General features: G+C 42.7%; 1 protein-coding gene across 1 annotated transcript in view; it reads right to left on the bottom strand.

Moving 5' to 3' along the window:
• Positions 1 to 12,172, bottom strand: part of LOC118362921 (RING finger protein 24-like) — a 55,606-nt gene that overhangs the window by 13,656 nt on the left and 29,778 nt on the right. The window contains exons 3-4 of the mRNA XM_035743651.2: positions 3,785 to 3,827; positions 3,202 to 3,243 (exon numbers count right to left, since the gene is read on the bottom strand). Of these exons, the coding sequence (XP_035599544.1) occupies positions 3,202 to 3,243; positions 3,785 to 3,827 (85 nt within the window). The remainder of the gene's footprint in view (positions 1 to 3,201; positions 3,244 to 3,784; positions 3,828 to 12,172) is intronic.

The following is a 12,172-nucleotide window of genomic DNA, read 5'->3' as shown; positions in this document are numbered from 1 at the left end:
CCTTTAATGTTCTTTGAATGTTAGAGACTGGTTTCTAATGTTCAATGTTCTTTGAATGGTACATTGCTGCGGCTGTACAGTGCAGCGTCACAGCAACACTATCTGACAGGGTGTTATGCTCACTGGCTGAGTACTATCAAGGACACTGTAATACTGAACTGCCACAATATTGAGCTGCTGCGCTTCCTCACACAATATAACCCCCCGTCCATCGTAAACAGCCAAGGACACGACGTGATGTACCGTTGTGTGTGTAGACCTATGTGTATTTACAAGGGTTATGTTCAGCTGGATAAAATGAACGTATTATTCACAGCTGTTGTAGCCATGCTCTGTGTCAAATGGAGGTTAGATGTATACAGCTGCAAGAGGCGCAATCTATACACTTTTTCCAAAACATTTTCATTTCAACAAAATGGGTCATTCCCCCGGCCAGCATTGGTGAGTGTTATTGTTTCTCAGCAATACATAACAATTTGGCTGTCCAAGAATTACACACACACACACACACACACACACACACTCTCCCACTTTTAATGACATTCAATGACTCAATAATGGCTACATAACTAGAGCTCTGCACGGTGGGAAATTCCTGCCCTGCCGGTGAGCCGGTTGGTTAGCGATGTAGCGCTTTCGCTCCTTACACGCGAGTGCCAGCGCTAGTCTTTTCATTAGCATGCATGTGCTAAAGGGAGTAGCGGGGGCCAGCGAGAGGCTAGTAGGGCCAGGGCTGAGGCTATGAAATGGGATTGGCGGAAAAGGGGCGAACGCTGCTAGCTGTACAGCTGGGCTATGACTTCTAACCACATTGTCCGACGCAACAGATGGACTGTAACAAGTTCCAGAGACAGTACAGACACGCATAATGAGAGAGGACAGGATGCACACACAGTCTCTTCTGACATGGATACCCTAAACATGAGAGACACAACGACAGTCTACTGACTGTCTCGACAGGTCCATTTTGCATAACTGGGTTCCCTCACTATTTACACAAAATGTTATTTCATGTATTTTTGGGGATTTAACCTGTTAAGTCGACCCTCTACATTTTCGAACATTCTGTTAAAAATCGCGCAACATTTCAGCGCCCTGCTACTCAGGCTAGGAATATAGTATATGCATATGATTAGTATGTGTGGATAGAAAACACTCAGACGTTTATAAAACTGGTTAAATCACGGCTGTGACTATAACAGAACGTGCGTTTCATCGAAAAGTGCAGGAATATCTGATCACTGAAAATGGAAAAAAATATCCATCCGCGACTTCAAGGAATTGTTCAAAGTGAATCGAATTAAATGAGGCCGAGGTTGCAGTGCCTACAGCTTCCACACGTTGTCTAGAGTCTTGTCATTTGATTCACAATTGATTCTTGGTCTAACCGAATCAAGGGAATCGATTCCCTCCGGTCTCTGACCGGATGTTTTGGTCGAGCTCTCTCCAAGACATTTTTTCGAAACAGACACCTATAGAATTGACATCGCCTCCTGATGAATTTTATCGCTTATTAACGTGTACTAATACCTAAAGTTGCATTACAAAAGTATTTTGAAGTGTTTTGTGAAAGTTTATCGTCGACTTTTTGAATTAAAAAAAATAACGTTACGTTAAGAAACGCAATTTTTTTCCCGTTTATCACACAGTCTTCATAGATCGATATCTAGGCTATATATGGACCGATTTAATCGAAAAAAAAGACCCAATAGTGATTATGGGACATCTAGGAGTGCCAACAAAGAAGATGATCAAAGGTAATGAATGTTTTATATTTTATTTGTGCGGTTTGTGTAGCGACGACTATGCTAATTATTTTGTTTACGTCCCCTGCGGGTTTTTTGGGGTGTTACATGCTATCAGATAATAGCTTCTCATGCTTTCGCCGAAAAGCATTTTAAAAACCTGACTTGTTGCCTGGATTCACAACGAGTGTATCTTAAATTCAATACCCTGCATGTGTATTTTAATGAACGTTTGAGTTTTAACTATACTATTAGCATTTAGCGTAGCGCATTTGCATTTCCAGAGCTCTAGATGGGACGACTGCGTGCCAGGTAGGACCAAGAGGTTAAAAAGGTTAGTCTAGTTGAGATACAAATCAATTTTTTCAAGAGAAACCTAAGGGAGGTTGTGGCTATTGAACAACCAGTTCGCTTCAGGCGACATTGATAAATCTGCTTCATCAATATCACACGTTTCTAAATAAATAAGTAGCCTAAATGTATGTCATGGGACCCATATTCAGTAACACCGCAGTAAACAACAAACCAATTAATGTGAATACCAGACCAACGGCAACTTTACAGTTTATCAAGCGCAGCCGGTTCAGACAGGAAACCAGAGTATATGCATCAGCTGACGTCGCACCAATCATATTCCACAAACACTTCCTACCTTAATATGGTGGTATATTTAAGCTGATCAGTTTTACTCACATTCGCTACTGCTGTTGGTTACTCGATCGTTTTGCAGTTGCATTTTTGTTGTTCACTGCATGTAATTATTAGGATCTTAAAGGTGCACTATGCAAAAATCGCTCCGCCATATCCTGGTTGCAAAAATTCTAAGAGTTTGCCTAATTTCAGTTTGTGTGACAAAACAAGCAAGTATAGTGTAGAGAATCATTGTACCATCTGAATCACTGAAATAGATTTCCCATAACCAAAAACATTTATTGTCAGCTGTTTGAAGCTGGTGTACAAAACCGAAAGTAAAAGACGCAAAAACGAAACTTAAGAACGGGAAGGCTTCTTAGATTTGCTTTCAATGAGTGACAGATCTATAACTCCTATTTACATGTGAATTTGGTCAGGGTCGCCCAAAAAGTGACATATTACAGCTTTAACATGATGCACTCTCTGGCAGTGAGATAGGGTTGGTGTTCCCTCGAAGGAGCAGAGCCTAACATATTGCAATCTTTTTTCTAAATAATGGTTACACAAATACATGGCGTTTCCTGTCTGAAATGTTGCGTTTGAGAGAACTAAAGTTCAGTACAACAACCAAACAGAGTTACTGATAGGTTACATTAGGGAAGTACATCAGCTAAGCATGTCAGTTGTATTACAGAATGTCACTGTCCCGTCCAATGAAAGTTTCAACACTTGGTGCAATGCTAAACAACATCAACTCAAAGTCTGTGTAACCATGAGATACAGTATCAAGGCAATTGAACAAGAAAAAAATGTAAGCGCTTACCTCATGCAAATTTAGCTCTTTGACCTTTTCCTTCTGTATAACCTGAGGGGAAATATTATTTTTTTTTTAAAGGCATACAATTAGAACTGGCAACATAAACACACTTTTTCCTCAACGAAAACATCCAGAAGTGAATCCGATACCATTATTTATTGTTTTGTATTAGAAGAATGGTGACTAGAAGTTATGGTCCTGTGTGGCTCAGGCCCAAGCCCTCACCGCTCAAAGGGATTAAAGGCGCGTCAACAAAACCCGGACTTTTTCGTGGTAGGTTAGGAGAATTTACGTGGCATGTTAGGAAAAGGGTACGGATTAGCTAGTCACAACAGCCCTGCTGACCAGGCCTGGCTGGCTAAAACCGGCCGTACATTTAAAAAAGGGAGAGTCCCCCACTTCCACTGAAAGTAGCCCAAAATAAACCACCATCCGACTTTGTTGCCTTCTACAGCATGTATATTAAGGGTGTATATTATATAATGTGTATATTCAGCAACAGAGGATTTATAGACTACAGTGACATACTGTGAGAAAAATAAACCATGTTCATAGTATTGTGTGTGTGTGTAGACGACGGGCCTCTTACTTGTTTGTATGCATACAGCTCCTTGTGCGCCTGGTGCCTTAACCTGCAAGGACAACGCAGAGAAACACAGCATCTCTTCAATTAGTAAAGGAGCCTTTACAACTCACCAGTTGCACTCACTGTACATTCAGATAGTGACAAGTCAATAGACCCTGAAACAGGAAGTGAGCAACTGCATAGATAGAGAGCATTCAGGGCAGAAAAGCATAGCTGATTTAACCATTTCCATTTAAATCTCCAGCACTGAAATAGAAGCAAGTCAAATTCAACTGTTTAGATGCTGTAGAAACCAGTGGTGTAAAGTAAAAATACTTTCAAGTACTACTTCAGGAGGTATCTGTACCTTTACTATTTATATTTTTGAAAACTTACTTTAACTCCACTACATTCCTAAAGAAAATATTGTTCTTTTTGCTCCTTACATTTTCCCTGACACCCAAAAGTACTCGTTACTATTCGAATGCTTAGCAGAACAGGGAAATGGTCTAATTCACACACTGGTCATCCTTACTGCCTCTGATCTATCAGACTCACTAAACACAAATACTTTGTAAATTATGTCTGACTTGAAGTGTGCCCCGGCTATCCGTATATTTAAAAAAAGAAAATCGTGCCGCCTAGTTTGCTTAATATAAGGAATTTGAAATGATTTCTACGTTTACTTTTGATACTTAAGTAGATTTAAAAACAAATAATTTTACTCAAGTTAGGTGACTTTCACTTTTACTCAAGTATGACAATTGGGCACTTTTTCCACCCCTGGTAGAAACAGTCTGGTCTACATTGGATTAAAAATGATTTTAGTGCTAAGAAACTTTCAGGAAACTCACCCCTGCACAATATCTTGACTATGGCAGCCTGGATTCTTAACCTTCAGGTTTTAAATTTTTTTTTTTTAAATCTTTAGTTTTGAAGTCATAAATCAATCCAGATGAGTTGATGGAAGATAAAACCTATGGTCATTGTAATAACCACTGAATTGAATCCAGACCTTTCCCTATTTAGTCTTTATACACACACACACACAGTAAATTCTGTCTGTCATCGTAAGTGGTTCCACTTGGCATTTCAAAATCGCTTTCGAAAAGGATTGGATCTGATATCTTATGGTCAATAATGGAATGACCAGAGGTCGGGCAGGGCACCGGTTCTGCCCACAGACCCATTTTATTTCATAATATGTGTATCCCAAATGGCACCCTATTCCCCCATGTGCTCTTGTCCAAAGTAGTGCACTATATATAGGGAATAAATAGGGTGTCATTTGGGACGCATCCTATGTGATATCACACCCATCTCACAGCTATGTACCTGTGACATTGAACCCCAATTGCTTTGGCTGCGTCTGTCCCTGATGACACTGTTACACATCCCCCACTGACTCCCACCAAACCAAAACATAACTCACTTCCCACCTACGACCTTGTGACGGCTGACGCAGTCGCGCTGTGGTACAGCTCCTCTGCCACAACTAGGTGGGAATTCCACACCTTGACACAACTCAATTTAATGTGGGCCTACCCCAGTACTGAATGACGAATGGTCTGGCCTGAACTGGACTGCTTAGACAAAATGTCCACCAGATCAAGAGACTAATACTTTCTCTCTAAAGCGTAAAAAAATAAATAATAATAATAATAATAATAAATACCACAACTGACAGCTTGAGGTGGTTATAGCCTGGGATACATCTTCTTTAAACCAATCATCCCTGTTACATTAGTAACTCTTCAGCACCCCCCACGGATGGTTTCTGCCAGCAGAATACGTGGTTTTATCACTGTCATTCGTTTGAATGCAGCAGGGATGCTTTCCACGTGAGAGTGCCTAACCAACCAGAGCTCCTGACTTCATGGTAGTGGCCTTCGTTACTGCTGACTAGGCTAGATAGGAGAGACTGATGGGTCATTTGTGGGGGAGAAATGGGAGCTTTACTTTACTACGTTACATACAGTGGGGAGAACAAGTATTTGCATGTAGAGGTCTGTAATTAATTAATTTGCATTTTATTGCATGACATAAGTATTTGATCACCTACCAACCAGTAAGAATTCCGCCTGTCACAGACCTGTTCGTTTTTCTTTAAGAATCCTTCCTGTTCTCCACTCATTACCTGTATTAACTGCACCTGTTTGAACTCGTTACCTGTATAAAAGACACCTGTCCACACACAATCAAACATACTCCAACCTCTCCACAATGGCCAAGACCAGGGAGCTGTGTAAGGAAATCAGGGATAAAATTGTAGACCTGCACAAGGCTGGGATGGGCTACAGGACAATAGGCAAGCAGCTTGGTGAGAAGGCAACAACTGTTGGCGCAATTATTAGAAAATGGAAGAAGTTCAAGATGGTCATTCACCCTCGGTCTGGGTCTCCAGGCAAGATCTCACCTCGTGGGGCATCAATGATCATGAGGAAGGGGAGGGATCAGCCCAGAACTACACGGCAGGACCTGGTCAATGACCTGAAGAGAGCTGGGACCACAGTCTCAAAGAAAACCATTAGAAACACACTACGCCGTCATGGATTAAAATCCTGCAGCGCACGCAAGGTCCCCCTGCTCAAGACAATGCATGTCCAGGCCCGTCTGAGGTTTGCCAATAACCATCTGGATGATCCAGAGGAGGAATGGGAGAAGGTCATGTGGTCTGATGAGACGAAAATATAGCTTTTTGGTCTAAACTCCACTCGCCGTGTTTGGAGGAAGAAGGATGAGTACAACCCCAAGAACACCATCCCAACCGTGAAGCATGGAGGTGGAAACATTATTCTTTGGGGATGCTTTTCTGCAAAGGGGACAGGATGACTGCACCGTATTGAGGGGAGGATTGATGCGGCCATGTATCGCGAGATCTTGGCCAACAACCTCCTTCCCTCAGTAAGATCATTGAAGATGGGTCGTGGCTGGGTCTTCCAGCATGACAACGACCCGAAACACAGCCAGGGCAACTAAGGAGTAGCTCTGTAAATAGCATCTCAAGGTCCTGGAGTGGCCTAGCCAGTCTCCAGACCTGAACCCAATAGAAAATCTTTGGAGGAGGCTGAAAGTCCGTATTGCCCAGCGACAGACCCGAAACCTGAAGGATCTGGAGAAGGTCAATATGGAGGAGTGGGCCAAAATCCCTGCTGCAGTGTGTGCAAACCTGGTCAATAACTACAGGAAACGTATGATCTCTGTAATTGAAAACAAAGGTTTCTGTACCAAATATTAAGTTCTGCTTTTCTGATGTATTAAATACTTATGGCATGCAATAAAATGTAAATTAATGACTTAAAAATCATACAATGTGATTTTCTGGATTTTTGTTTTAGATTACAGACCTCTACATGCTTTGTAAGAAGGAAAACCTGCAAAATCAGCAGTGTATCAAATACTTGTTCTCCCCACTGTATCTCAATAAAACTAAACAGCTTCCTTTCTTGATCTTCTTCCGTTGACCTTTTATTTAACTAGGCAAGTCCGTTAAGATCAAATTCTTATTTACAGTGATGACCTACCCCGGCCAAACCTGGATGCTGCTTGGCCACTTGTGCACCACCCTATGGGACTCACAATCACGGCCGGATGTGATGCAGCCTGGACCTTCAACAAGCAACGGTGATAGGACTGGATAGGGCTCGGACATTTTTGTTTTCACCTTTAAAGTCCTCTTAGATCAGTGATCAAGGGGATAGAAGACAAGGAAAGGAAACGACCGGGCACATTAACCTTTAGTGGGGCAGCTAAAGCCCTTTGAGAGGGCTTGAAAATGTTAACAAAATGGGAGAGGAGTGTTTAGGTCAACTCAAGAGAGAGGCAGCCAAGCATAGGGAAGGAAGTTCAAGTCCACATTCTCAAGATAAATAACCCTTTGAAAAGTGTGTGTGTGAGAGAATGGAAAATGACGCCTAGCTGACAAGCACAAAGCAATCTAAATAGATCCACAAATATTATGAAAACAGAGTATACACACACACACACACACACACACACACACACACACACACCCCCCTGTGAACATTTTTTACTATGAACAGTCAATATACGTAGTGCATGAACATTACACAAGCTTGGATATTAACAGACATTTATAAACAAAACTATTTTGGTAACTCCCGTTCACACATTTTCCCATCACCTGAAGCAAAAAGGAATATCATAGATAACACCAGTGGTCGGTTTGTATTATCATACATACAGTCATTCAATTTAGCACAAATCAATGGACAAAAATAAAACATGTTCATTGAAAAACAGAATCGAAAGACAGTAGGAGGAGGGATATACACAGAGCGTACAAAACATTAGGAACACCTGCTCTTTCCATGACAGACTGATCAGGTGAATCCAAGTAAAAGCCATTATCCATTATGGATGTCACACAGGTTAAAGAAGGAATTTTAAGCCTCGAGACAATTGAGACATGAATTGTGTATGTGTGCCAATCAAAAGGTGAAATGGGCAAGACAAAAGATGTAAGTGCCTTTGAACAGGGTTTGGTAGTAGGTGCCAGGCGCACCAGTTTGAGTGTGTCAAGGACTGCTACACTGCTGGGTTTTTCACGCTCAACAGTTTCCCGTGTCTATCAAGAATCATCCACCGCCCAAAGGACATCCAGCCAACTTGACACAACTTAAAGAAGCATTGGAGTCAACATGGGCCAGCATCCCTGTGGAACGCTTGACACCTTATAGAGTCCATGCCCCAACGAATTGAGGCTGTTCTGAGGGCAAAAGGGGGTGCAACTCAATATTAGGAAGGTGTTCCTAATGTTTTGTACACTCTGTGTATAAAAAAGAGGGAGAAAAAGAGAAAGAGATTGAGATACATAGGTGTTGAAGATTTACCTCCGTTACTAGTAACCTTAACCTCTCGGAGCAGAGCGAGAGGCTGAGGGATCTGTAACACACAGCAGCACAGTTCTAGGAGAGAGACTGACACCTTCTGAAAGAGAGCAGCAGGTAAAGGTGCAGAGACTCCCATTGGGCAAGGGGCAGAGGTCAGGGGTTGTCAGAGGTGAGGGGCAGGGGGTGATTTGATGAGTGGCCCTGTTAGCATGGTACTGAGGGGGGGGGGCGAGATTAAAGTTTCAGTAACATTTAGTACAGGGGCCCACAGAAGGGCCACGTGGTTTTTAAGAATGTGATCTTTCCATGGACTCCTATACTAAAATAATGTAACTGACTTCTAAAACAGAAATGGCCAAGATAAACACTGCTCTGTGTGTGTGTGTATATATGTAGTATGCATGTATGTATGCATGTATGTGTCGCCAGCCACAGGCTTATTTCACGTATGTGTGTGGACTTCGGGACTAACCAAGAGGAGGGAGTCGAGTCTAGCTGTGACGTTCAGCCTCACGTCAAGCTGTCCGAGCTGTGTTTGCTTGGGCCACACCGGGAGAGCGAGCGCTCGCACGTCCGCTCCAGAGCCCGACTCGCCTCATTCCCTTCTCCTAGTCGCGTATTTGTCCAGTTTTAGAGGGTCATCTGTGGACTGGGTGTGAGGACTAGGGTGAAGTTGACGCAAGATGAGCGTCTATGGGTAGTTTTCCATTTCCCCACTAATGGTTAAGGTTAGGATTGGGGGAAGCGGATCCTAGATCTGTATCTAGGGTAAACTTCACACTGGAGCCTCGGTGAAGGGGGCTAAAGTTAAGACCGGGCTCAGTGTTTCATCCATCTGTCTCTAAAGGAAATTAAACTTGGTCAAGGATAATCAAACTGTTTGTGTTGTTAAAAGATAAATGGGAAAAGTAGCCTATCCAGTGAGGCCATGTGGTGTGTGTGGTTGGTTGGTTGGTTGGTTGGTTGGTTGGTTGGTTGGTTATTGTGATTTAGGGAACTGTGGGGGCAACAGGTGTTAGAAAGGGAGACCGCATCTTTCAGAGTAAAAACTGCCGACGTCCCAAATGGCAATCCTATTCCCTACACAGTGCATTACTTTTGACCAGGACCCATAGGACTCTGCTCAAAAGTAGTGCACTATATAGGGAATAGGGTGCCATTTGGGACAAAGACACCATCTTACCAAATTAATTGGTAAAATCAGACCACCTTTTTCCCCCCTTTTCTTTTTCCTCCCTGAATTTTAACGTGACACTGCATCAATTTCATAGTTTGTCTTGAAACATCGAAACAAAAGCAGAAACACACTTACCATCTCCCCCCCGCTGGGTTAGGTACAGGGCAGGGTGAATTTGGGTTGAGACACGCTGCTTCTCGCTGCTTTAGGTAAGAAATGCTACAGAGTTCCAACGTTATTGGCCAATGACCACCTTGATTAGACCAGAGGGGCTGGAGTGGAGGACCAATAAGATCTCCAGTAAAAGAAAATCTCCTAGCCAGGTCTGGGATCTCAAACGTGCTGAAGGGAAGGGGCCATTCTTTAAGAAGATAATACTAAATTTAGTTCAAGGTTCAGCCATGTCGAGCGCTGGTTAACCACTCAGACAGAGCCCCATAGGCCCTGGTCAAAAGTAATGCATGATATAGTGAATAAGATGACAATTGGAAGCATGCATAAACGGTGCTGGATTTATACCAACATCTATATAGATGCCCTTGGATTTCCATCTAAGAGAAGAGAGCATGCCTAAGGACTTAACATGAGAGGCACGACACAAGCCTCTTCAAGGTTGGGAGTTGTGGTCGTGATTATGCAGCTAAGCAGCTTTGAATAAATGTTTCAGCAGGGGAGAACAAGCCTGGATATCATTTTTCTGGTGGGATTTTTTTTTCTCCAGTTCAGATGTTCAAGTCAGCGATACCTTCTCCAAACTGTGCTGTTGAATCTTTTTTTTTTATATAAGCCTTTATGAAAAAAGGGTTAATTTGAAAAGAACATGATAACACACACCAAAGGAATTGAATTTAGACCCAATATTCCATACAATTTCATTAAATCCAGACCACCAAGAAAGGAGTTTAAGCCTAATGACAGCAAATAAGATTGACCCGTCTTGGATAACATGCATTTACTGAGCTTTTAACAAACTAAAGTGGATTTTGGTTTGTTAAAAGACCGAAGCACACTGAAAATAATTTGACCGCTTGGCTAATAATTGGACTAACACGAGCCTCACTTCAGTTACCTAAGGCATTCATTAAGCGCAAGACAGACCTGACGCTTTTCTGTCCATCTGTGCACTCAACTACTTTAAAAACATTCCTTGGAAGCTTTGCTCGGAGCCGCAAAGGTTAGGCTAGGTCATGGTTGGGTTCAAAACCCTGTTGCCTGAACACATTGGGTAACAGCGCTTACACTTCAGATACAAATCCAGCCGTATTTGCTGCGATACACGATACAAGTAATTTTTTCATATGCAGCTGATGAACTACCGGATTGCCTGGTACCCCCGCTGAGTGTTGCATGCTAGGAGCCTGAAAATGCACACATTCTAGTCTCATCATCACATCTGATGATAGCAGGCTTGGCAACACAGTTTGGCAAGTCCTACAACATGAGCGCCTTTGCTCGTTTTAAAGTAGCCTAAATGTTCTTTGTTTCGGCTAACTCTCTGCGTTTCTACCCGTGCTCAAAGCAGGTCTTCAAAGTAAACTAGTGTGAATGGTGAACAGCCTGTGGCTGCTTCCCAAATGACTCCCAATCCCCTATATAGTGCACTATTTTTGACCCGTGCCAATAGGGCTTAGGTCAAAAGTAGTGTCCTATATAGGGAATCGGGTGCCATTTGGGACATATTGCCACTGACATGGTGGAGAGAAGGATGAAAGAAGTTTCCTTCTCTCCCGAGCTGTACCAGCTGTCTGTGTTCCTCTCCTCTCTCATGCTGTTTATCCTTCTGTTCTCGTCATACTGGCTTAAAGCAGTATTAAAAACATCACCCTCTTTGATAGGGGAAATATGTTGTCCCCCCCTAGTTCCACAAACTACAGCAGAGAGAGAAATGTGCGCTGCTTGGACTGAAGGACACAAATAATCCCTCTAGTACACCGAGTTCTTGTAAAACAGCACGGCGAGGCTACTCGTGTTTGGGAGAAGGCCTGAACCATGTTCATAGGCAGCCCCTATGGGGCTCTGGACAAAAGTATTGCACTATGTAGGGAATAGGGTGCCATTTGGGACGCACAGTGTTCCTGTAAATAGAGAAGACCATCACATGGTGGGACATACCATCCTGGGAGGCGAAACAGGGGGGGGGGGGGTCCTTGAGTACGACGCTCAAATGGAATCCAACATAAGACCGGTGCCAAAGTATTGGCAGAGTAATGACACCCGAGCAATGCCTTTTTAGTGTACGACTGTGAATTCACTCGAGGTCTGGACGTATTTAACATCCAACTCAGTGGTATGAAACCATCAATAACCAATGTGGTTACAGTGAAAATGCTGCATCTCATATGGGATAAACAAAGTAATTTACTTGACCACTGGGTTTGAGAT

The sequence above is a fragment of the Oncorhynchus keta genome, chromosome 29 (genome assembly GCF_023373465.1).
Source record: "Oncorhynchus keta strain PuntledgeMale-10-30-2019 chromosome 29, Oket_V2, whole genome shotgun sequence".
In the NCBI taxonomy this organism is placed as follows: domain Eukaryota; kingdom Metazoa; phylum Chordata; class Actinopteri; order Salmoniformes; family Salmonidae; genus Oncorhynchus; species Oncorhynchus keta.
The sequence above is the reverse complement of the archived record's forward strand: the minus strand, read 5'-3'. Positions and strand labels throughout refer to the sequence as shown.